This window comes from Calypte anna, chromosome 5A, assembly GCF_003957555.1.
Source record: "Calypte anna isolate BGI_N300 chromosome 5A, bCalAnn1_v1.p, whole genome shotgun sequence".
Classification (NCBI taxonomy): domain Eukaryota; kingdom Metazoa; phylum Chordata; class Aves; order Apodiformes; family Trochilidae; genus Calypte; species Calypte anna.
In genome coordinates, this window is record NC_044251.1 from 41,638,492 (window position 1) to 41,664,794 (window position 26,303).

The following is a 26,303-nucleotide window of genomic DNA, read 5'->3' on the forward strand; positions in this document are numbered from 1 at the left end:
GCTGCCCTCGTCCTCACGGGCAGGAGAGAGGAACATAACCCTCCGCACCATGACGGTGTCTGTGCGGTCCCAGCTCTATTACCTCAGCGGGCAGCACTCAGTGGGGCTGCGCCCGCCCTTCCCCTGCTCTCCCCGCAGAGGGCGCTGCGGGAGGGGGCGGGCAGCGCATGTGCGGGGTGTGGAGGAGGAGGAGGAGGAGGAGTGGGGGGGCGGCGGGCTGCAGGCAGCGGGGCCCAGGGTGCCTCACCCGCCGCCCCGTCAGCGCAGGGCCAGCGGCCCGCAGCCCGGCCCCTCCCGCCCCGCCGGATGTGATGGCCGCTCCAGCGGGGGGGTGAGGAGCGAGCCAGCGGCGGCCGACAGCCCAGCGCGGCTCGGCCCGGTCCGGCCCGGCCCTGACGAGCGGCGGCTTCTCCTTCCCTTCTACGCCCCCTCCTCTCCGCTCGTCCTCCCGCCATCCATGCCCCGGGCTCCGTAGCCGGCGGGGAGCGGCAAGGCGGGTGGCCCCGATGCGGAGGAGCCGCCGGCGGGCGCCATGCAGCCGCCGCCGCAACCCTACGAGTTTTTCGGCGAGGAGAACGGCCCGAAATGGCGGGGGCTCTTCGTGCCCGCCCTGCGCAAGGTCAGTCCGGCCGGGGAGGGAGGGAGGGAGAGCGGGCGGCACCTGCGCCTCACGCCGCCCTCAGGCCCCCGGCCCGGGGGAACGCTTCTTCCCCGCCTCACACCCCTCTCCCCGGGCTCCTGGTGCCTGTGCCGGGGGTGCAGGTGCCTGTCCCGCTGCGGAGCGGGGCCCTCGGTCCGGTTGCTTGCGCAGTGCCCCTGCCCGGCTCCTGCCCTCCTCTCCACCTCCTTCTCTCGCCCCTCCCGGCAGCGCTGTTGGGGCTGGAAGGGGCGTCCGAGCCCCTCTTGGCGACCCCTGCTCGGACAGGGTTTCCCTCATCCGCCTGCCCGGCCCACGGGATGGTTCCCTTCTTGCCCTGGGTGCTTCTTTGTGTGAGGATGTGTGTGCCTGGCAGGCTCTCCTCCTCCTCCTGTCAGAAGCTGCTTCTCTCCTTTCACCCCTTCACCAGCGCTTGCCAGAAGTCCCATGCCTGCCTTTTTTAATCGAGGCATTCGGTTTGAGGCTGCTGATAATATTATCGATTTTCTTCCGAGATCTGCTGTGATGAAAGGGCAGCTTCCCATCCCTTTCCCAGCTGCATGTCTCCAGACAGCTCCTCCGGGCCCATTCCTGGGTGCTGGTCACACAGTTGAGGTGCTGGTGACAAACAGGCTGTTGTCACACCGGGCTGTCCATTCCATTCCATTTCTGCGAGAGAAATAAGCATCAGGGGCACAGGGTGACGAGAGAGGAACCGCTTCCCACTGCCTCGATGAGATAAAACACTGTGGCCAATGGCTTAGCCTGTCACAGGGAGGAATTTCTCTTCTCAGGATGTGTTTTGCCTAGCAGGGTGGTCCCCAGCCCCTCACCCTGAGGTAGGACATCCCCAAAAGCAGAGGGAGTGGGGTAAATCCAGGCTGGAAGAGCATGGAGGGGGTGATGATGCCCTGCTCTGTGGCACTGGCTTGTCACCCTTGCAGAAAGGGTGAGGTTCATCAATCATACAGGTCTAGCAATAACTGATCTGGAGCTCTGGTGCTGAGCAGCACTGTCATCCAAGTAATGCAGCACTCAGCTGAGTGTTTTGCCTTTTTTTTTTTTTTTTTTTTTTCCCCAAGAATAGATTTAGTGATAGTGTGGGGTAATGATTCTGTCTACCAAAGGTTTACATTTCTTTTGGGTCCCAGTGTCACTTGTATTAAAAGCTGCTGAGGGCAGCTAAGTAGTCTTGTGGCTGACATAAAACCCACTAATCGCCTGGCTGAAGAATCCTGGATTTTCTGTTCTTCCCTGCTGAATCTCCTCCTCCTTGTAGTAGTTGCTTTTCAGTGTGTCTCAGAAAGCTCAGAGAATGCTACACTGGGCTTTTCTTAATCCTGGTCGTGTAAAACAGCTCCTTGACCAAAACAGCATCACCCAAATGTAAGCGTAGCTACAGCAGTTTGACCAGAAAGATTTATTTAAAACTTTAAAGGTGTTTTTATCATTCTAAAATACCAGTAATGTAAAGGTTGGTGGATTAATGCTGCTCTTGCCAATTCTTGATGTCTCTGTAGTTTAGTTTTGTTGTAAAGTGACAGAGCTGGACCTTAGCCTTTCCACACTAGAGGAAATACATTCAAGATACGAGTGACTGCTTGTAAAAAATTGTAGTTGCTAATAGACAGCTTTTTTTCTTCCTGGGAAAGTTCCTTGTCTGCAGTACCCACCCTTGAGCATGAAGCAATCCTACTGTAGTGTGCATTTCTTTTGTGAACACACAGTATCAGTGAGTCAAAACAAAATTGTATCATTGTTCCAGTTATTGCAGGCAGGCTATTAGGGAGACGCTCTCAGTTTTAATGTATTTAAAGCATCAAATGCCTCAGTATGAACAGTGGGGATTTTTAAACCAGCACCTTTCAGAAAAAAATATGGCTTGTTTTGTTTACATCTTTCATTTTCACTTCCATAATGAGATGAGAGTATTTCTCTCATTTATAGGAGAGCAGAAAAGTGGCACTGGATCCCAAGTGTGCAGGAAAACATCAGATTTTGTGTTAATATCAGAATTTATAAAATGTTAGCACAGTTTTCAAATAGTTTGAAGTTTTGGTCAGAATATGTTTTAAACTCTGCTTGTCAGCCAGTTCAGACATGATCTTTTCAAGCAGGTTGGTTTTGCAGTGAACACTTTAAAGAAGGTCTGAGCCTCAGAAACGTTTTGGTTAAAAACCTGGAATACAGTTTATTGAACTTCTAAGCTGGGTTTTCATCATATTGCAAGTGCAGAGGCAGCAACCTATTTCCCATTCTTGAGAGTTTTCCTTTGAATGAATACTTCTTGAAAAAGAAAAAAACCCTGGTAATAGCATAAGAGGAAGGTTTTTGGTTTTCATTCTGTATGGTAAGGTGTGAGAAATCTGAATTATAATATACAGAGTGATGTGGAGCTGGATAACAAGCAGGTGCAGTTTGCTGACAGCAGGTAGTATTTGCTTGCTACTTGGTTTTTAAGTCCATGCCATGCTTTGAAGACCTCACCAGTCTCTTGTATTATGCATTCAGCAAGTTCCAAGTCACTTCTTTTTATCAAACCATTTTTAAGCCCTTGCATTTACTTTAATTCTATGTAGTTCACAGTCAACAAATGATGAATTGGGGAAAAAGGGAGAAATACATCAGTTCTTACTTTGTTATGCAGAAAAAAAGAAATCTGTCTTTTCAACAGTATTCTGGATTAGTAGAGAGTGGTAAATTGTACCTACCAGTGGGGGTCATTTTAGGGAAAAAACTAAGCTAATTGGCAAGACATTATTAAAGCAGAGTTTTTAGTTCTATGTATTTACATCACCATATCTCTAGCACTACCACCTTGGAGTCTCATAAGTTGAAAATTTTACAGGAGTTGTGTGTATTGCTTCTCTTCCAGCTGGTAGATTTACAGGCATGTCCTTAGTCTTAAAACCTTTTCCTTCTGTTGCTGTGCTGGAAACTCAAGTAGGAAGTGAGTATAATGAAACTTGTTATAAAAATCCTGTCAAGGTAAATGAATCAGAAGAAAACACTATTTTCATCTGGTCACTGAGGTTACAGTTAACTTGAACTTGCTGTTTGTTGCAAGTAAATCACTTCAAACAGACCTATGGTCTAAGCTTCAGAAAGGCTTTTAATCTGGGAGCTGACTTTAGTTATTAAAGGATCACAGTGTCTCTTTGAATAATTCTGGAAGCATGCAGGCAGCTGTTCCAGCAGGAATCACATGCGTTTGGAATGCCTGGCTGGCTTGGGGTTGAATCCTCAGGATGTAGAGACTGGAAACATCACCAGAGCTGGTGGTTGATGGACACTGCTGTTCCAGAGGGCTGTGAGTAAGGGGCTCCTCTGCTCCCCCCTCCCCAGCCAGCCAGATCCCTCTCCAGTGGAGCCTGGCTGGCTTGGGGTTGAATCCTCAGGATGTAGAGACTGGAAACATCACCAGAGCTGGTGGTTGATGGACACTGCTGTTCCAGAGGGCTGTGAGTAAGGGGCTCCTCTGCTCCCCCCTCCCCAGCCAGCCAGATCCCTCTCCAGTGGAGCCAGGATTTTTTGGAGGGGGATTTTCTCCTGGGGTGGGTGTCTGCTGGGGGGCAAAGTGCTGGTGGGGAGTTTGCTCCCTCCACCTTTCTCAGTTCTCCAGGTGTTTGTTTGTTTGGCTTGGTTTTGAGCTGTTCCTGGCCTTTGTGGGGAAAAATCTGAAATTATGAAATCTGTTTCTAAAAGCTGGCATTTTGGTTTTGTAACTGGGTTTCCTAGCACAGATCCTGTGCCAAAGCTTGTTTCTGCTGACTGTCAACTTTCTTCCTGATAAAACTTCCCAGAACTCAAGTAGTATTGCAGGTTGATATTGATGCTTTGATTTCATATCTATCAATCTACCAATACCTGTAAAAAAAACAAGTGTGAATCTTAGTGATAGCACTTGAGTATCAATAACTATAACTATCACTAACTGTAACTATAACTGCTGCCAACCCACTGGAAGTCCCAGTTTTAATGTACTGGACATAAAAGCTTTTTTTCAGTTGTAACTAAAAATGTCATTAATGCTGAATGTCTTGTACCACCACCTGCACTGAACCTCAGTCCCAGTTCTTAGGAGCAGGTTTTCAAAATTTCAAAATGACTCCACAGAACTAGTATGTGTTTTTGAAAGTAGTGCACAGTGTGTTGTTGGAGATCCATATATATACACATAAATGTATGGATTTATTTGCCCTAAAATCCTCTGGTGTGTCCTCAGCATGCATCATCATTTGTGCATGCTCTTACAAATCCACTGGCAAATTGAAAATGTATTTATCTAAACAAAAGCCATGCAGTCAGTTGTCTTGTTCTTTGATTTTTCTAAGTGAAATTCTCAAGCATCTCCTAGGTGGTGTTTTGGTTTTCTCCTTTACCTACAAATAGAGACTGTCAAACAGTCAATATTCACACCTAGGTGTAATCATGGCACTATTTGCATTTTCTAAAGCAATTCCACTCTTGCTCCAGACTGCTTTCTAGAGCATGACCAAAGGGTTTATTTTTAGGAAATGTTGCAGACAGAAATGAAAAACACCATTCTGAGGATGTTTTTGAAGTGGACATTGATTCAGTGCTTCTCTGTCTTTCCAAACACGTGGGAGTTAGGGTGTAATGAGACAGCTCTTGTGTCAGATTGTGGTGAGGGGCAGTGCAGGGACTTCCCTTCCCCTTCCCTTCCCTTTCCTCTCCCAAGGGCAGGTCACCTGCATGTTTTCCATCACAGGGTCAGCCCCCCTTGGGTCAGAATTACTGAATGCATTTTAGGGGCATTACAAGAGATCATTATTCAATGCATGCTGATTTCCTTAGCCTGTGCTGTAATTTAATGCATTGTAATTTCAACTGTAAAGTTGGTTGTTGTGATGTTTGAAAATAACAATTATATTTAGGTTTGAAATCTGTTAAGTCATTTGGTTTCTTAACAGATTTCATTTGTTTGAGCTCTGAAGCCTTTGCATATGTTCCTGCAAGCATAAATTCCTCTGTGACATTCAGCTTGGGAGAATGGCAGAGAAGGGATGTGCTGGTGATAATTACCTGTGAAGTACACAGACCCATGCAGGTTTGGAGCACAGATCCAGTTCTTTCCTCATACCACTCTGCTCACAAGTGTGAGGTGGCTGGAGTTTAGGGAAGGAGCAGCAAATCCCTGTGGACACTACCAAGCCTTCTGTATTCCAATAGTCCATTTCCTCCAGACCTTTTTTTATTCCAAGTAATGCTTGGGTATCATTAGTTATTAGTTGGTTTTAGTCCCTGATAAGTAAGCAGACTGGCTTGTTGTTGGATTTATTTGGGTTTTGCATAAATATTCACTCTAATAAATAAGATTTGGAACTAAAGAGTCTGATCTTTTAACTTTAATCCTATTTTTTCCTGCCATTTTTTTCCCCTAGCTGTTACATTGTCTTTCTGAAATGTTGTCACTGGAATCTGCAGTTGGTAAATGGTAATAGGGGAGTGAAATGAAGGTGGGTTTAAATCTGAGCTCTGGTTAATGGTAGCAGTAGGGACAGCAGCAGAAAAGCTCCCTATCTACATGGTTAAGACAGAACATGGAAATTAGCATTTGTGTTGGTTTAAAGACTTGCCAGGCTGTGGAGTCACAGGAAGAAGAACCAAATGGACCTCTTGGCTGTCATCTCACCCTGTCTGTCCCGAGCAGCACCTGATGCTCTTCCCTCATCTCCCACATCTCACCTCACTTCTCCCAGGGTTTCTTTGTCTCCTCTCCAGCACCTCTCCTGCTCTCCCTGTTTTTTTACCCCTCTCACCCTCTCTGCACAGCACAAACATTATCTAATCTCCTCGGAGAAGCTGTTGAGTCTGTTATTTGCTTTTATAATTACCTCACCAATTCCCTCTCTGCCAGGCTGTTCAGATGAGCTGTGTGCTGCCCTTCCTGAAGTTCAGTGGGTTTGTCATGTGAAAAAACATGCCCAGGACATCTCTTCCCCATGCTTGTGGGCTCTGTATCCCCTGACACTTCCCCTGCTTTTTAAATAAAATTCTGGTGACTCTCTGGTTCACAAAGAAATTACTCTGGAAGTCTTCACTGTATCCAAATTTAAGATGTGGGTTTTTTTTTCCTTTTAGAGGAATGCACCTTTGCTTCTCACCATTTACTCTGCATCTGTTCACTTAAAACCCAGTCTCCAAGCTCCAAGCTCTGCTGGCCTCTGTTGCTCATGTAATAATTCTCATTTTTAAACCTGGATGAAAAATTACTGCTCTGTGTGAATAATTCAGTCTACCCAAGTGTGTGGTTCTTCTTGGGAAGGGTGTGAGGTTAAGAGCTGGGAACAGGGAACCTGCCAGGGTTGGATTTGGAGTCCTGAGCACCTGTTGGCTCGGGGAGGTGATGCCTGGAAGGGCTGAACGATGTTTCCTCTTAAGTAAAATGTGTGCAGAGCAATCAGCACATCTCCTGGTGGTATTTTCCTTCTGTAGTGCAGGGCAGAGGCTGTGCTTAGCTCATTCAGGGTTTGGGTTTAAACACGGTATTTTGTCTGGCTGGATAAAATCCAAATGCTTAATTTTCCATCTGCTTTTCAGATTAAAATACACGTTTGTGTAAATACAAACATGTAGTGAAGGAGAAACTGAAATGTCTTTTAAAAAGACACAGCTGGAGAAGGGAGATTTTGTGTGGTTGAAAAGACACAAAGCCAAGGTAGAAAAGCCAAAGCTGTGAAAATGTGAGAAACAATATGAAACGTAGGTGAGAGCAGAGGCAGCAGAAGTGGAGCATGGGAGATGAAGTGATGGTCTGAGGGCTGGAGCAGCTCTGGAGCCAGGCTGAGAGAGTTGGGGGTGTTGAGGCTGGAGAAGAGAAGGCTGCAATGGGGAGACCTTAGAGCACCTTCCAGTGCTTGAAGGGGCTCCAGGAAAGCTGGGGAGGGACTGGGGACAAGGGCAGGGACGGATGGGATGAGGGGAAAGGGTTTCCAGCTGGAAGAGGGGAGATGGAGAGGAGATGGGAGGGAGAAATAGTTTGGTGTGAGGGTGCTGAGCCCCTGTGCCAGGTTTCCCAGAGAAGCTGTGGCTGCCCCATCCCTGGCAGTGTCTCAGCCCAGGTTGGATGGGGCTTGGAGCAACCTGGGCTGGTGGGAGGTGTCCCTGGGCATGGCAGGAGGTGGGAATGGAGGAGCTTTAAGGTCCCTTCCAACCCAAACCAGTCTTGGATTCTGTATTGGTCTGCATTTGATTTACAATTCATGAACCAACTGCTAAGGGCCCTTTAAAAATTGCTGTACTGGCTACAGGGTTGGTAATCATTGCTGTTAGTTTTGAAAAGTTGGCAGTGCATTTTTATTCAGGATATCTCTTCAAGTTTTTAAATCTTTGTGGATCTTTCTAAATGCCTGTAATTGTGCTTTCAAATTTGGAACACAGATGCTGTCACTTTTCAGTGAATTAAGAAGATGACAGACCTTTGAGTTACTACAACTTGTTCCCCTCTTCCTCGGGACCATCATCCAGATAAGGGACTAAAAATGCCTCTGGAGCATTTGTCAGTGATGTATTCTCATCACTTTGAAAACAGAGCAAATAAATAGGAGTATTGGCAAGACTGTAACCATCCCGTGATGGTAAATATTTAACTTTTTTATTCTAATTGTTTTTCTTGCTCCCAAATCTGTATGCTTTGTTCCTCAAGTATACAGACAGCCTTGCAAAGTTTTACTTGTGCTGATCCATAACTGTGTTTATATGGGACAAGTAAAATACATATAATTTCTAAGTAGAGATCAGTTGCTGTGGGAAAAGGAGAGTGAGTAATCTCAGTTGCAGTTGGCAAGTTTAATACAATTTATTAAACTCCTATTTTTGTTCATTAAGCTTAAACATGTTACATTATTATACCAACAGATTTTGTGGTGGCTTTTTTAAGTTAGAAACTTCTTTTTCTTAAATCTTCAATAATTTAGGAGTTCTGTTTCCTGAAAAGATAGTTGTGTGGAATATGAGTAGAGAGGTGGGATGCTGTTGTCTTTCAGGAATATGAATTTCTTTGTGATGGTACCTGCTGTCTAAAGACTTGATTTGCATGTCATGGGTTTGGGGGTTTTCTTTGTTTTTTGTTTTTTTTTTAATTAGCTCTCATTTTGCCCATGCCCTCGCTGTGGACTTAGGGGTTGGACTCCATGATCTCTCAAGGTCCCTTCCAAGCCCTAACATTTTGTGGAACAACTGGAGCTTTCTGAATGTGTTTTTAATCCCAAAATACATGTATTACATGGCAATATGTTTTGCCAGTATAGCCAGAGAGCTGATTTGCCTCATTAATTAGGGCTAAAAAGAAGTTCCTTGCAGTTTTGACTCAAGTATTTATGTCCTCTTTTTGTCATAAAGCTCATCCCTCTGGCCATTCAGTTCTAAAAATTAAGATCTGTTTGTTTCCAGTCCTAATGCTGTTTATCTCCTTGAAAAATCTTGTGTTAACAGCCTTCTTCCCAGGGGCCTGTAAGGACTATTAAAATCTCACTGAGAAGGAATTTTGAGCTTGACTTCATCTCTGCAGCTGCCTGCTTTCCCCAGAAGCTTTTGTGGTGTGTTGCAGGATCTGCCTGTTGGAAAAGACCTGAGTAGGGATCTCCATTTTTTCAGTCTTCTCTTGAGCTTGGACAGATGCAGTTGAGCTTTCTGAGAACCCTGCCAATTCTGCTGAAGGCTACAGCCATAGGAAGGAGCCACCCCAGTGAAGCCATCACGGGATTTTTATCAAATATACACATGCTGGAGGAGTGGAACAGCAGGGAGAAGTAAAGAAGAGGAGCAAGGGATGGAGCAATTCAGGATCTCCCATCTAAAATAGCTGCATGTCCCCCAGAAAGGCCCCAAGGCCATCTCTAAGTGCCATGCTGACAGGACTCAGACCTCTTACTTCATTTCTGTTCCTTGCAACAGTTCTTAAGAAATAATCCTGTGTGAATGACACAGGAAAAAAATAGTTTGTCATGCTGATCCTAATCTTAATGATTTCAGGCACTCTGCTTGGGTTGTGTCAGAGATAAAAAGGTAAAAAAATCTGGTTTCTCTTGATACTTTCTGCTCAGAGTTCTTGCAGCAGAGCTTTTTTTGCTGGTTATTGCAAAACATTGTAGGTTTAAATAATTTGCTCCTTAAAGGAAAAGGTTACATGTCAAATCAAAACTAAGACCTGTGTTACCTATGGTGTTTTATTCCATGCCAGCCAATACAACTTGCTCAGGTATTTCAGTCTGAACCTGAAAGCAGTGAATATACCTTCTGTGAGAAACCAGTCCTCAGTAATTCCTCCTGCTTTGTTCCATAGTTTTTATCAGTCCCTCCTTGCTTTTCCACCCCTTTCAGTCAGGGATTAGGTAAATAACTGAGGAGTATGTGTTCTCTCCTTGATACACTGGCCTCTGATTTGATCAGCCTGCGCATGGCTTTTACAACTATCTTTTTGTTTTGTTGTGAAAAACAGTCAAATGCAATTTGTTTTTTCTCAGTCACTGAATCTATGTCAAAAGAGCTTCTCTTAAAGTCCATGGGTCCTCCCTGGGACCTTTCTGAGCTTCTGTCATTTTAAATGGAAGCTCAGTTCCAACTCTTTTGGGAAGAGTTGGCTCAACCAAGAAATGTTGGGCTTTGATGTTGATTTTGCTCCTTCCCAAACCAAATTGTCTCCAGTCCTTTATGTGTTCATAGTCTTGAGGCTGAGATTCTCTTGGGGGTGTTGGAAGAGGGCTGAGATTCTCTGGGGGTGTTGGAAGAGGGCTGTCTGCTCCCCAGCTTCTCCTCAGCCTTGTTAGATGTCCAGGTGCTCTTGAGGAACCTGGGGAAGGTGTGACATGAGGTTTTAGACCTGGGAGCTGAAGTCAGCTACAAGTGAACTCATTTTCTGTGTGGCAGCAACCTCAGTGTTAAAATCCAGGGAGAGGAGGAGAGTGGCAGTGATCCGAGATGGTAAATGGGAGCTCCTCATCATCTCTTCCTCATCTTCTCGCAGCTCCTGGGCTTGTCCTTTCTGGGCAGCATCGCAAAGGATTCACTGGGGAGGAAAAATAGAATTTTTAATCTTCTTCCCTAGCTATCTGGGTAGTGCTTTTTGCTGTAGTAGTGCTCTGAGAGATGTGTGGTGAGATCTTAACTCGGTGCTTCCTGGTTTCCCATTGTTTTGGGAATTGAACTCACGTTCAGGAAGAACGTGGAATTCACTGGCTATTGTTGAAAACCTGCACTCTGAAGTAGACTGTTCTCAAGGAGTGGTTTTGATATTTTTTTTTCTTGAGGTTTTGTTTGTTTGTTTCTTCCAGCAGCCTGTGTGTACACATCAGCTGTGCAGCAGTTACAGGGAGCAGGCAGAGATTCCTGTTGGAGGTACAGAAGACAGGATGGTCCTCACAGGGCTGCACAAAACTCCATAGCAAAGTTAGCTTAAATTTAGAAGCAGATTGTGTATTCCCTTCTCTCTTAGTGCCCAACTGCCTTCTTAAAGTGTTTCTTCACCCATGCTTTTTGAGGAGAGTGCCAGTGCAGAATGAAGAACTGGAGGTGAGTTGGTGCCCAGGACAGTGTCTCTGCAGGGGTATTTTAGGAGCCCCGTGGCTGGCAGTAGCTCTTCACCACTGCTGTGTAATAATACTTTATCAACTCAAATAGAATCAGCACCAGTCTATATTTTCACATTTTCAGCCTGTGTCCCCCTTCCCACTCCCCTGAGGCATTCAGATTGGCACTGAATGTGTGCTCCTTGGCTGTGCTCACCTCTCTGGGAGGTGTTGGTAGACTCTTGGTAAGACTTCTCCATCCAGGTCATCATCATCTCTGCATCCAGGATGTTTAAGCAGCAGCCCCTCCTGGTGGTCCCTTCCATGGATCTTCACATTTTCTCCTTACCTCTTGGTCCTCCTGGCTCTTCCTCTCACCTAGAGGTGTGGCACAGTCCTGTTCCCCCCATTTTTTTCAAGCTGTGGCATAGAGGGAGGTGGAGCAGTGGTTCCTTGTGGTGGCTCCAGCTCCCAGGCAGCTCTGCCCACTGTCCTCTGTGGCAGGCAGGGGAGGAAGCTTGGCCAGACACCTGACTTCCTTGTGGGTCCTGGTTTTGCACGACTTGCAGAAGCCTTCAGGGCTGCAAACTGAAAGCCTCCAAGGTATTGCTGTGAAATTATTAGATACTAATTTGGAGGAAGCCCTCAGAGCTCCTCCAGGGTTTGTAGAGTCACCGGAGTTGGCTTTGGGGAAAGGAGCCACCACCTGCATCTCAGAGGATCAGAAAATGTCCCAAAGATGTTACTGAAACTACTGATCCCTCTGCCTGGTGTCTGAAACCACCTACAGAATGCCAATGTAGGTATGTAAGATCACTTTTTGGGAGGTGATTAACATATCATTTGTATGGGGAGAGCAGGGAATTTCCCTGGATTATAGAACTTATGAGTCTTTTGGCTATAGTTTAAGATCTAGTCAGCACGTCCCTGATTGAGAAGCTGCCAGGGAAAACTGCATATAGGGACTAACTACAGTACTTTTTATTTTTAAGGTGAGGTTATTGTTTGGTTTGGGGGGATTTTTAGTAGGAAAACAGCCATGTTAGACCACAGCAAATGAGTTGTGGCCCTTTAGTGTGTGTGGGGACATGCTGAGATTGCCTGTTTGAGGTTATCTGGTCTGGCTTAGCCTTGGAAAGGAAAGTTGTGACAGAACTCCAGGAAGAAGGATAAAACCCACTGTCCTGCTCACATGGACAGAAACCAGCTTTTCTCACAGTGCATTTCCTAGTCTTGACACTCCTGTATTTTGACTTACACTTTTCCTTAGGTCTCTCTCTCTCTGTTGTAGTCCCCATCTCTTTCTCATGCCTCAGAGAGGATTTCATGTCCTAGAGAGTTTCCTGGTTCCGAGGCATCCCATAAGAGTTGTTCCAGCTCTCCTCCAGTGTCGTGGCTGTGGATTTTATTGCCAGAGGTTTTAACAGCACATGAATTCAGTTCCCTGCCAGACTCATTAGTGCTCCTACCCTGGTGTCCCTGAGTTTTTTCCTCTAGTATGTCCATGCTCCTTCTCTCTTCCCAGTCACCCACTACTCATTAGTAGGTTTAGTAACTTAACAGCATGTTACTCATTCTGTGGGTGAGTAATTGCAGAATTACCCACTGATTGTTTTCACTGCCTCCTTGGCAGAAATCTGCCTTGAAATTTCCCCATAAAGGCTGAACACTTATTTTTTAATTGAGTAGAGGCACCAACTTGCAGGTGTAGGAATTGCCATCTTAACTCCATGGGCAGACTTATGGGAAATTACTAAAAATGTAAAAATTAGCAGCCCTACAGATGTACTCTGCTTTTTTTCCAATTCTTCCTTCAATACAGCTTTAAATGAGGAAAATAGAAATGAAACCCTAATTATTTCAATTCTTTTTGGACAGGTTCAGCAACAGGTTCACCCAAACCTTTCAGCAAAAGAAGATTCCCTCTATTATATTGAAGAGTTAATCCTCCAGCTGCTAAACAAACTATGCATTGCTCAGCCACGGACTGTCCAGGATGTAGAGGTAAGACTGAAATCCCTGAAAACCAAGAATCATGAGGGTGACTATCATACTTTGAGAAGTTCAGGTTAAAGAAAGGTGACTCTGAAGAGCTAAAAGATTGTATAGTGTTGAGACACAAAGCAAACTTAATAGGAAACTCATTTTCCTATACTATATTCCTATATAATATATACTATATTCCTTTAGAATAGAAGCAGTAGGAGTTTTTTCTTTCAGCATGATTTCTATAAATGCAAAATACTTTGCAGGATTTTCTACTGCTTGAATCTTCCTTGGACTTAAAAATGTAAGGATGTTGCAAGTTTTCCTACTCTTTGACAGCAATATACAGGAAAAAAAAAGTAAATCTTTGAATGGAAGGTTTCTGTTGTTAGGCCTGGGTTGTGCAACTGAGGGAGTAAAGTTGTATATTCCTGGAACTTTATTGAACTCACTGAGGCACTTGTATTATTGCAGCTGTCTGGTTTGGTGTCACCAGTTACAAAACAAGGGCTCTAATGGAGTGTGCTTCAGTAGAGAGTCTACAGGGAAAAAATCATGGAGCTGTGACCCTTTGTTGTTGTGTAGAATATTAATTTTACATCAATCTATAAGTCTAGGGTTTTCAGCCAAAACCAAAATGAAGTTCTTATCTAATGTTCTCTGTGTGTGTCATGGAAATTTAAAAAAACACAAATATATATTTACAAAAGAGTGGCCTAAGGGGTCTTAGAGCCTTACTAGATGCAGCAGTCAGCCTTTGTTCAGCATTGAGTTAATTAATTTATTAATAATTTTGGTTTACAATGTCTGTATTTGTAATTCTGATGCATAAAGATTCTTGTACAACTAAACAAAAGCAAACTTTAACACTCCCTTAGTAGCTCTCAGAATTGTTACTACCTTGAGTCTGGGTTTGAACTTTAGATAATGGAGCTGAGAAATTTCATGTTCTTCCTCTAACTCCCAGCTGAACAACCCCTTCAGCACACAGCTGAGGTAGCACTGATTGTTCTACACACCAGCTCCATAGTTTTCTGCTTCTGAGTCCTGAGATAGTAAAATGACCCTGTGTTGCATGTGAAATAGTAATCTTTGTTGGTTATGGAGCAAATGACCTCTAAGGTCTCTTCCAAACTAAGCCACTGTATGTGTGTGCTTCACAAATTACTGTATATAAAGCTGCACACAATGCAGACAACCTTCAGCTTTCTGAACTGTGGCTGTGAATATCACAGCAAACCTAAAATCCTGAATTTTATTTAAAATATCCCTGGTGTTTAAAGCTGTGAATGATAAAACATTGTTCTTGGCAGCATAACAGTTATTTAAAAATGTAGAACTAAGTCTAAATAGTGCTAACAGGCCCCTCAAAATGATGTTGTTCTGTAGGTGAATACATACATCATAGAATCATCATCATCACCATAGAATGGTTTTGGTTGGGAGGGACTTTAAATCAAATGCAAACCACCTTCATAGAATCCCAGACTGGTTTGGGTTGGGAAGGACCTTAAAGCTCCTCCATTGCCACCCCACACCTCCCACCAGCCCAGGTTGCTCCAAGCCCCAGAATAAATTCATAAATTCAGACTCTTCCAGTCTGAAGTAGGATTCAGTTTTGTGTTGTGGGTTGTTGGTGTGATTGTGCTACCAGGAGGCACCCAGCATCCATGAGTGAAGGCTTTTGGCTGCCTTTGGCTGTTCAGAGGGGACATGAGAGTTGTGATCTCTGGAGTTCATCACCCAGATATTTACACAACAACCCAGGTTTAATGGAACTCTTTGTGCACAACGTGGTCCTTTTAAGTATTCACTTAGAGACTGAGGTTTAAAATCTCAAATTCTAAAGGGTTTAGAAAATAAGCCCTTCCAGTTGTTCCCAGGAACAGACTGGGAACCAGCAAAGCCCAGTGTGGTACCGGTGAAGTGCCCCGTGAAGCTGAAGAGCGGCCACACGTTACCTCCATCCCACGAGCCTTCTCCTGCTGGAATCTCAAAGGAAGTTCATTTGGTGAGCCAGCCCAGAGCTTTGGGCTGCTGTCCAAGAGGAAAGGTCACAGCATGTTTACCTGGCACAGCCAGCTGATGCAGAAAGCTGAAATGGCCACGTGCAAATGTTTAAAAGCTGCCTCTAAGAAGAAGATCTCGTGTCTCCTGTGAAATTTCAGAAGATGTGCAAGCAAATCAAAGGGTGACATAGGGTTCAGAGCTTTTATCAGCTCAACTATAAAATCTCTCCTCTGAAAGTTACCCCCCATCCAGGTCTCATTGTGTCCTGGGCTACAGGTCCAAAGCAAAAATCAGGAATGCCAAGTGGAGTAAGGGCACAGCAGTGGGATGTGATTGATGTTTCCCCCTCTGCCCCCCCAACTGTTTAAGTTAAAAATCTGTTTTTCTAAAGTGACTTGGTCGTCAAAGTTGAGTGTAGACTCATTCTTTCAGCATTTATTTCCCTGACTCATGGGGGCTGCAGCAGGAAGCCTGGAGAACTTGATGGAAAGCGGGACCGAGGTCTGGCACCTGTTTAGCTGGGGGCTGCTGAAGTGTGGGACTGCTGTCCCAAGCAGTTTGTTCAGTTGTGGGCTCACCTCTCCTGGTCCTAGAGAAGCTGTTGAAATGTGAGTTTAAAGGGAAGTGCCCTGAAATTGCCTACAGTTTACCATGGCAGTGGGGGCTGTGATGCTGGGACCGACTGCGCCGTGGGGAAGATGCTCCAGTGTGAGGCTGGTGGAGTCCAAAGTGTCACAGTCACCTTTTTTCATGAGTCACAGCCTGTTAGAAGATGCTGCACTGGTTTTTCTTTTCTGCCATAAACTTGGTCTGATGTGGGGCAAGTTAGACTCCTTTGTGAAATAGGAACAATACTGGCTTGTGTTGGGTTGTTGTATTTTATTTTTTTTCATTTAGACTGTAAACTGTTTAGTGCTTCCTGATGTTGTTTATATTTTGGGCTCTGGGTCTCAGCTGAGGTTTCTTGTTGCTCCTGTGATGTGAAGATCATAGACCAGAAGTTGTTCTAGGAGGCTGGAAGGAGTTGTTCATGCTTGGGGAAGGGAGGTTGTTTGGGATTATTGAAAAGAGTGAAGCAGAGTTGGGTAAGAAGGAAAGAACAGTTAGGAAAACGTGTTGCAAACACTGAGGAGGAGGATAATTATCTATACTCCAGGGGAAGTAATTTGCTGTTTTGGTTTTGTGTTTTGTTTTGGTTTTTTTTTTTTATATACTTTGATTACTGTGGTGAATCTAAGTGCACTCTGTATGTTTGGACAGGACCGGGTTCAAAAGACATTTCCTCACCCCATAGACAAGTGGGCGATCGCTGATGCACAGTCTGCTATAGAGAAACGAAAGAGAAGAAACCCTCTCCTGCTGCCTGTGGACAAAATACATCCTTTATTAAAGGTACTTGAATAGCCTGATGGCTTCTGCCCACTCCCACCCACCCCCCTCCCAGCTGTATTACTGCCCTTCAGCATAAAAAAAGCATTTCTTTAATTGATATGAAATGAGGGGGGGTTCTCGTGTTGTTCTCTCATTGGGAGAACAGGATGGTGTGTAATGAATAATCACAGAATCATAGAATTGACTGGGTTGGCAGGGACCTCAGAGATCATCAAGTCCAACCCTTGATCCACTCCCACTGCAGTTCCCAGCCCATGGCACTCAGTGCCACATCCAGGCTCTTTGGAAAGATCTCCAGACACGGAGAATCCACTACTTCCCTGGGCAGCCCATTCCAATGCCTGATCACCCTCTCCAGAAAGAAATTCTTTCTCATCTCCAACCTAAACCTCCCCTGGCACAACTTGAGACCCTGCCCTCTTGTCTTGCTGAGAGTTGCCTGGGAAAAGAGCCCAACCCCCCCCTGGCTCCAACCTCCTTTCAGGGAGTTGTAGAGAGTGATGAGGTCTCCCCTGAGCCTCCTCTTCTCCAGCCTCAACACCCCCAGCTCTCTCAGCCCTTCCTCACAGCACTTGTGCTGGATCCCTTCACAGCCTCCTTGCTCTTCTCTGGACCTGCTCCAGCACCTCAATCTCCTTTCTGAGCTGAGGGGCCCAGAACTGGACACAGGACTCAAGCTGTGGCCTCCCCAGGGCTGAGCACAGGGGCAGAATCCCTTCCCTGGACCTGCTGGCCACGCTGTTCCTGAGCCAGCCCAGGATGCCATTGGCCTTCTTGGCCACCTGGGCACACTGCTGGCTCCTGTTCAGCTTCCTGTCAAGCCAAACTCCAAGGTCCCCCCTAAATTCAGCCTGGTCTAGACATCAGTATCTTGATGTATTCCCCTACTTTGAAAGAAGACTAACTAGTTTTTAACATACATAAACCCCAAATACTATGCCTGCTTCAGCAGCACTGTTTTGATGCCTTTATTTGTTTCAAAATGCTGCAGAAGCCAAAACTGCAGAGAGAACAAGTAGATCCTGTTCCTTGTATACTGTCAACTGAGCTGTGTATCAGTGTCCTTTCATTTACCTGTGAATGTCACTGAGGCCCTGGCTTTAAAATCAATGGGTCTGCAAAGGTGTAACAAAAGACTTTACTGTTAGTGGGTTTTGGGGAGGAGAGTGGCCATCTCCCATCTTAGATGTCATGTCATATAACAGGTTTGCAGCTCCTTGTTCCAGCCCATAGAGAATTGGTTTTTAAATGCTAGAACAGTACTCTGATTTTTAAATCAGTGTTTACTCTCTTCTAGGTCAATAGATTCAGACTGACTCAAACCACTGCTCTTTTTTTTTTTGACATTTCTTTTTTCTCTTGATTCTGTTTTTCTTTCATAGCTTAAAAAAACACTTTTCCCCAGTGGTGGCATTGTTGCACCAGAGTTTCTGGCTGCACTGAGAAAACAATACTCAAGCTTAAGCAGAGATTGAAGCACTTTTTCAGGTTTACTCTCTGTGTTTTTCTGTGCAGTGTCTCAGATTGTGACGATTCATGAGAGGGAAGAGATGGTAGAAAGAAAACAGTGTTAAATAAGACTTTACTGGCTTTCTGCACTGGCTTTTTTCTATGAAGTCTGCTTTTAAATGTGTGTGGACATTGGTAGAGAATCTAAGTTTTTGTAGATGCATCAAAATGTGGCCAGAATAATACTACATTATTCAGATGCATGAATACCTGTGTTTATTCCTGATGGTCCTATCATAAATATGAGGCCCCACGTGTGTGCTCTGCAGAACACAGAGGATGTGTCACAAGAAGAATGTGCAGTGTTCCTCCTGCTTTTTTTTTGGTTCAGACTTTAATTACTGAAAATTAATTACTGAAAATTTCAGAAAATGGGGAAATGTGGCACTTTGGGAGATGTTTTAGTGGTTAAAGGGGTGTAGGACTGATGGTTGGACTCGATGATCTTGAAGCTCCTTTCCAACCATGGTGATTCTGTGATTCTAAGATATGTAAGATATTCACAGTATACAACAGGTGGAGCATGCATGTCTGTGGTTTCATGAAAGTTTTTCCATCAAGGAGAATTGCAATTAAGCACATTCTTGTCTGAAGAGTCCAGATTTAGGACAGAGTCCTGCAATAAATGTGGATAAAAGACTAAAATTTTGGTACTAGAGTGGTTCCAGTGAAGTCCCTTTCTTGAAGGAACACTGTTTTTTAGGACTGTCATTTTTAAAAGTTTTATTGAAAGTTCTGTAGCTTTTCACCTATCAGTATGTAGCAAAACAGAAGGAAGTCTTTGCAGGCACTTGCTTTGAGGCAGCTAATCAAGTTTCCATTTGATGTTCCTTGACATGCCTGGTACTTTAATGTGAATTATCAACCCAAGACAAGATGAATTTCAGCAGAAAACTCAACATGTTAATTTTCATTTTGAATGGTTTTCTGGAATAAACAGGTTTTTTTTTCCTCTTGTTTCCAATTTGCAGGAGGTCCTAGGTTACAAGGTAGATTACCACGTCTCTCTGTATATTGTGGCTGTCTTAGAATACATCTCAGCTGACATTTTAAAACTGGCTGGAAACTATGTTTTCAACATCAGGCACTTTGAGATCTCCCAGCAGGACATTAAAGTATCAATGTGTGCTGATAAGGTAAGGAGCATTAAAATAATCTTTTTGGACAGATCAAAAGGTAGATACTAGAGGTGATTTATCAGTTTTTTTTTAAAAAAGCAGGATAAGAAGGAGAGAATGGAATTATTCAGATGTCACTTTGTCATGACAGCTGCTTCCTTCTTTATAATACAGAAAAGACATTTAGTTTTCATCCTCATAAAAATGAGAGATTTCTGTTAAATTTTGTCTTTATTAGGAGGGTTTTGTCAAAGGTTTATGCAAGATGCCTTGTTTTGGAAGTTCTGTGTGAATTGTAACTTGTTTTCTAGGTCATACTAACCTACAAAGGGGAAAATGGCTCTGGCAACAGATCCAGCCTTCTGCTGCCAAAGTTTAAATATTACTCCCTGGTGAAAGTGATCACAGAAAGTATTGTATTAAAAACTGAAAGGCTTTCTCTGAACACGCTGGAATAGCTGAGCTGGAGCCAAGGGTAGATCAGGCTTGCATGTAATTGTTTCAATTTCTTTGCTAGGTTTTGATGGACATGTTTGATCAGGATGACATTGGTTTGGTTTCTCTCTGTGAAGATGAGCCCTCCTCTTCTGGGGAACTCAACTACTATGACCTCGTGAGAAACGAAATTGCAGAAGAAAGGCAATATCTGCGGGAGCTGAATCTGATAATAAAAGTCTTTAGGGAAGCTTTCCTATCAAACAGAAAATTGTTCACACCTCACGTAAGTCCTTTAATAGGTTATTGATGTGTTAGGCCAGCTGCTCCATTAGCAGCCATAACATATTGATTTTACATTAACTCTGTTGGTGGTAAAATTAAATTTGATTTATTGTATGTCAGTACCTAATGAGTGTTGACTGGGTATGAAATAAAATGGGGAGGAATTGCCATTAATAGTATGAAGAGTGCTCTCAGAGTGAAGCTTAGTGGACATGATTCCCTGTCAGATGCCAGCAGTAGCTGAAGTCCTTTGGTTGTGTAGGTAGTAGAGACACTTTATAAACACAAAAATGAAGTGTTTCCTACCTGAATGTACAGATGAATACTTGAATTGACCTTTGAAGGCTACCCCAGGGCACCCCCACCTGCAGAAGGCACAAGTAAAACAGCCCCTGGCTGTAGATTCTCTGGTGTGTGAGTGACTGGGATGGGAATCTGTGTTTGATAAATGGTTGGAGCATTTAATGGAAATTATACCTGTGGCAAATTCTGTTGGCAGGGTGATGGAGGGTAAAAAACACAGCTCATGTAAGATAGGTAATAATGAAATATTAGTGAATCCTTTCTGGGGGTGGAAGGAGAAGTAGGGACCAGGCCAAGAGAACCTCAAGTGGGGTCCATCAGGTTCAAAAGATAAACATCAGGAGATGTTCCCATTGCAGCTGGGTGTGGAGGCTCCTCAGCTGCTGAGAGGTATTGGAGGGACTGTGCAAATGTGAGGACAGAGTTCAAACTAAGATGATGGGAGGAGAAAGTAGTGATGTTTTGGAGCTGAGGAAATATTCTTTTGTTATAAGGGAACAGGTATGAGAAACCTGAAGATTGCTTGTTCCCACGAAGAGGCTGCCATGGCCCTGGCACTTGCAGGAGATCAGGCAAGCTCTGCAGTGTCAGGTTGAGGCTTCTCATGAGTGCTTCAGAGGGGGCAGAAGAAGAATGCAGGTCACAGGAAAGGGGCTGCTTAGTTTGGGTGTGGATTTTAAAAATCTAAAAGTAGAATTTGGAAAGGGAAGCTGCCAACCCTCTGTACCCAGGTAGGATTCTGGTTAAGTAGCCAAGTATCTGCTTTAGTTTTACCTGTGGTTTAGAGGGTCTGACCTTGGAGCTGCTTTCAGTTGCCTCCTTCCTGTTGTGCTCTGAGAGACAAGAATCACCAGAAGGGAAAATAACAGCTGTGAATTGTGGCTGGAAAGACCAGGCATGTCTGTCCCAAGCCCTGAACAGCCTGTACTGGGGCTGCTGCTGCTCCAGCCAGGAAGGATGGGGTGCTTGCTTTTACTGGGATGGGAACTGGGCAAGGCTGGATGTGCCCAGGCAAGTCTGCAGGGCTGGGAAGACCTCAGAATTTAACTTTCTCCTAGCTTTTTGTTGGCTCCTCTCCATTTACTCTTTGTGAAAAATGCTCCTGATATTTACATAAGCAAAATAAATTCTTCTGAACACTGCTAAGAGATGCTTTCTGTCTGCAGGATATTGATGTGATATTTAGCAACATTTCAGATATTCACGAGTTGACAGTGAAGCTTTTGGGATTGATTGAGGATACTGTTGAAATGACTGATGAAAGCAGTCCTCACCCCCTGGCTGGCAGCTGCTTTGAGGACCTTGCAGAGGTATGGTGTTTTCTTGAGTTTTCTTTATTTAAAATAACTGGTTATTTCCTTTCTAAACTTTTGGTCATGACTCATATATATTTCAAATAAATTCACAGTTGTAAAATGTCATTTTAATAAGTTCTCAACAGATTGGTAGGTAAGCTAAAATGTGTTTTCTACCCATCACAGAAATGACATCAAGCAGGTAAGCACAAAACTAAAATCTTATTTCTGGGTGGCAGTGAATTGCTGTGGACCTGGAGGGATGTGGAGTTGCAAAGTAATTACCTGGGACTGTTAAGTGAAAGAATCTGGTGCTTCAGTTTTTGGAGGCATTGGTGTCAGCCCCAGGGCTACCCAAAAATCACAGGATGTATGATTGCAGCTGGATGTAGGTCTGTAAGAGAAGAGACTCATGCTGATCTGGGCAGTGAGCTGATGCCAATCAAATGTGGTTTTAATTCAAAGGCATTGTTACACATCTGGAAAAGGAAATTTCCCTGCAAAGCAATGTCTCTGGGAAGGAATGAAGTATCAAAAGAGGAGTGCAACTGAACAGCAGCTTACTGTTCAGTATTGTAGCAAAAGTGGTATACATTGACCTAGAAAATAGATACTAAACAATAGGAAAAAGGGAAGACACTGCATGTGGATGTGGTGGGGCTCACACCAACCTTGTTACCAGGTTGTTGTTTGTTTTTTTTGGTTTGTTGATTTTTTTTTTTTTAATGGGCACTGAAAAGCTGGAAGAAGTACAGAAGAGCATAAGTTAAATTAAGTCTCTACTAAATTAAAATTTAATTTTAAATTTAATTTAATTAAAATTTAGTAGAGACTTAAAATTTGAGATAGTGCAACACAATCCTGGAAAACATATATATATATATGAATTTATTAGAAAAGCTTCTCTTTGGCATCCTGTACTCTTAAGGGCCCCTTTTCAAGGAGTGAAAATGTCCCCTGATTTTCATTAGCTGAAAAGCTTAAATAGGAGATGCAGAAGGGATCAATTTTCAAATCTTTTATGGAGGTAGTCAATTTGAATTTCATAATTCAGTTGATATTGAAGGAAAAACTTAAAACCCGGGCTGCTCACTGGATGATTTCACATGTTGAGATCATTTTTCTGTGAGTATTTGCAGAAGGGATCATTAAAGAGAGATAGGAACTTGAAGTGTTTATTTGCTCTGCCTATCTGAGTGCCAGGGTTGTTCTCTTAGTGCTTCCATTGTAAAGGTCCTTCAGCTTATTTGGAAGGGTAATTAAACAGTTCTTGCAAGCAGCAATCTTCCTGCTTTCTCTGCTTTTCTGCATCAGTTCTCTGGAAGGTTCAAACATAAATACTGTGGGGGATTTGAGATATGGAAGTATGGGGAAGATGAAATGAATCTTTCTGGGTGTGGAGAACTTCAGAATTCAGAAACTTCATTCCTGACCCATAGGAGTGGGAGATGAATATTTATTAATAGTATGCTGATAAAAAAAAATAAATTACTAGGTGGTAATGTTTACACTTCTAATGTATTATAATGATTAGTTTGGGTAATTTCTTCAGTGATGTTTACCTAGTGGCAGGAGAACCTCAGAACCAGGGGCTGGGGGTCTTTGTTCCTCCTTTGAAGTGCTCCTCAGAAGGCAGCTCATAAATCAAGGTTATTATTAGTAGGCTGTAAATTTGTTATGCTGGTATTTGTGTTTCCATAGGAGAAGTTTTAGGTATCCATAAAGGAAGAAAGGTGGAAACCAGAGGGGGCAGGAGTTTATAGACACCAAGCCAGAACTGTATTCTGCATTAAGATAACTTGCATACAAGTGAACATGTCTGTATTTCAGTAACTTTTGCAACATTGCAAGTATAAAACCCCTTTTTATAAAACAAAACAAAACAAAAGCTAGTTTCTTGGAGAAGATAGCTCATGCAGTTTTATTTCAATCTTGTGCCTGGAAAAAAGCAAACCCCAAACCTCAAAACACCTGTCACAACTCTTTGAGTGGAAGAAACAGGAAACACTTGTGAAGTACAGTAAAAAATGGAATGAGGCAGCACAGAATAAATACGTGTGTTGGTCTGGTTCCCCCAGTAGATTTGGGTACAAGATTACATTTTGAGCAGCAGTTCCAGCCTTGTGTCCTGCACTGGGGGGCACAGAGCAGTGGGGTGGCTGCTGCCATCTCCCCATCTGTGCTTGCTGCCTCTGCACCCAGCTGCACCCACACCCCATGGCTGACTTTCTGCTCCTCCAGAGGTGTATCTTCATTTTATTTCTTGGCTAACACAGCAAGGAGAAGCTGTGCATGCAGTGGTGTTGTTCCCTGGCTTTAATTCGAGTGCTGGAAAATAAGAACTCTATGTTTGCAGGTAGTGGGCAAGCACGGAGTACACACACACACACACACACACACACAGACCAAAAAAAGGCTGTAAAATCATGTTTTGCTCAAGAAAACCAGTCGTGTTCACTTAGTGTCTAATGATTTCTCTTCAGCTGCTGGGGCTGAAGTGCCAAACTTCTCCCCTCCCTTTCGTCCCCCTTCCCAGATACAATCTAATTGGAATGGACAGCGATGATTAGAACTTGAGGAGAGTCGGGAGTGATGATTACAGTTTGCATGTGAAAGGAGAGTGCATTCTGTGCCTCTCCTCCCCACAAAGAGTTTAATTGCAGCTACCCCATGAGTAAGGTAGGGAATCCCCTGGACCCTCTGCAAATGGAAAACTTGACTTGAATGTCTGGTACTCTCAAATTCTGACAAACATTAAGGTGAGAAGAGGTATATTCTTTGTCTGGGCTTGGTGCCATCAGCACCGGATAACCCAGTGATTCACGAGTGATTCAGCCCAGTGAATCTGCAGGGACTGGGGCAGAGGCTGGGGAGCAGGTGATCTATGAGCAGTCACAAATTATTCCTGCAGAGATTCATGTACAGTCAGGTTTTCATCCCATCCTGCTGCAGATGATGTTACAGAATCACTGCCAGGTGCCCCAATCAGAGTAATGGTTTTTGCACCTGAAACCCTTGGTTGGTATCATTAGAGGACTTTGGTCTGAGTCTCCTTCAGAGCAGCTGCTTTGTCCCAGAGTGAGAGATTTTCCCAGTTTTGCAGCAAAGCCAGAAAAGTTGGCTCAAGCCCAGTGCTTCTGACTGACCATCTCTATGTGATGTACCATGAAAAAATAAAATCATACAATGAGGTTGGAGGGGACCTCAAGGATCATCTGTTCCAAGCTTTCTAGGTGGAAACACGATTTAGATGAGGCAGCCCAGCACCTTGCCAAGCTGAATCTTAAAGGCTGGGGGATCTACCACTTCCCTGGGGAGATCAATCCAATGTCTGAACTGTTCTCATAGTGAAAAGCTTTCTAGTGGGTGTACAACAATGCCTTCTTGTGACAGTTTCCAAAGTTCCTCTGAAGTATCAGGCTACCTGCACTTCTTTCCTTACTGGTAAACTGGAGATAAATTGCCATTCTTTGGGAAATAAGGATGGGCTGAAAGCAAGAACTTTCCTTGGTTCACACTCCTTCAGTAAAACAAAGTTTGTGTTAGTAATAAGGATGGTGAGATTGAGGAATGCTGAGAAAAACACATTTAAAATCTGGAAGTGAAAAAGGTTTGTGGTTTACTCAATGTTTGTTTTGCACAATCGATCTTTTCCTGAAAAGCTCCACTTGTGTATCAGCTTGTTATAAAGGAATCATTGTGCCAGCTGGAGCAGAAGTATCTTGCATCCCTCATGTATGTATATAATTCTCTGTTTTTCTTTAGGAACAAGCCTTTGATCCATATGAAACCTTGTCCCAGGATATTCTCTCTCCACAATTTCAAGAGCATTTTAATAACTTAATGGCAAAACCTGCTGTTGCTCTCCACTTTCAGGTGAGGCAAATGAGAAACACTGAATCACTTCTCATGTTTCACAGGTTTGGATTTTGTCAGTAACTCTTTACTTTCTACTGAGGAAGAAACCCTCTAGATTCTGACCTCTTTTCAGTGCAGGTTATTTTGACTCTGTCTCTTCTTGTCAAAATTGGACACAGATCAGACCAATCCATGAGTTTTCTGCGGGTTTTTTTGGGTCCTCAAATCAGTCTCTCTTACTGAAGAATAGAGGTTGACTTCTCACACCTCTCACTTTATCCACCTCCCCAGCAAATTTAAAGCCCAAAGCCCAGCTACAGATAAATTTGGTAATCTGGCTTCCTTTCTGGCTTTTCTTGCCAATAAAGGTTTGGGCTTTCCAAGGCATATTCCCTCACACCTCTTCTCCAAGCTGTGAAGGCAGAAGTCCAAGCACTGGACCATGGATGTCTCTGAGCTGTCTCTGGGAATTGCAGGGAGGTGCAGCCAGAAGCCTGAAACAGAGGGAGGCATAATTTCCAAGAAGGAGATCAAGTAATTTGTTTCCTGTAGGATAGTTCTCCTGGTAGGGATGATGGTGGGAATTCTGCCATCCTCTGGTAAACCTCTCCTCACCTTACAGCCGGAATTAGTAGGTTAGTTAACTATTGGGAATGGGAAAAGATTTCTAACTCATTTTCTAAGTCATAAACTTGTGATTCTCATTTCCTAAGGGGAGAGGAGGTACTAATATTAAATTGTTCAGTACTTGGTGAGATCTCCATACTTCTGTGGCATAGTGGATGTAAACTGAAGCACAGTGTACAGAACTGGGAAGAGAAGGGAGGGAAGCTGGTGACAAGGGTTTTTTGAGATTGTATGGGAGTCCTGGCTGATCTTTATTATTCCAGTGATTGCTTTAAATTCTGCAAACTGTAGCCCAGGGTAGAACATTGTTATGGAAATG

At 43.8% G+C, this 26,303-nt stretch overlaps 1 protein-coding gene across 2 annotated transcripts in view; it reads left to right on the plus strand.

Annotated features, from left to right (window-relative positions):
• Positions 1–269: 269 nt before the first annotated feature.
• The window catches only part of SOS2 (SOS Ras/Rho guanine nucleotide exchange factor 2), a 51,231-nt gene continuing 25,197 nt past the window's right edge, over positions 270–26,303 (plus strand). For both annotated transcript variants that reach the window (XM_030451709.1, XM_030451710.1), the window contains exons 1-7: positions 270–619; positions 13,045–13,170; positions 16,423–16,554; positions 19,035–19,199; positions 19,699–19,902; positions 21,371–21,514; positions 25,265–25,375. In XM_030451709.1, coding sequence (XP_030307569.1) covers positions 533–619; positions 13,045–13,170; positions 16,423–16,554; positions 19,035–19,199; positions 19,699–19,902; positions 21,371–21,514; positions 25,265–25,375 — 969 coding nt within the window. In that variant the 5' untranslated portion in view covers positions 270–532. The remainder of the gene's footprint in view (positions 620–13,044; positions 13,171–16,422; positions 16,555–19,034; positions 19,200–19,698; positions 19,903–21,370; positions 21,515–25,264; positions 25,376–26,303) is intronic.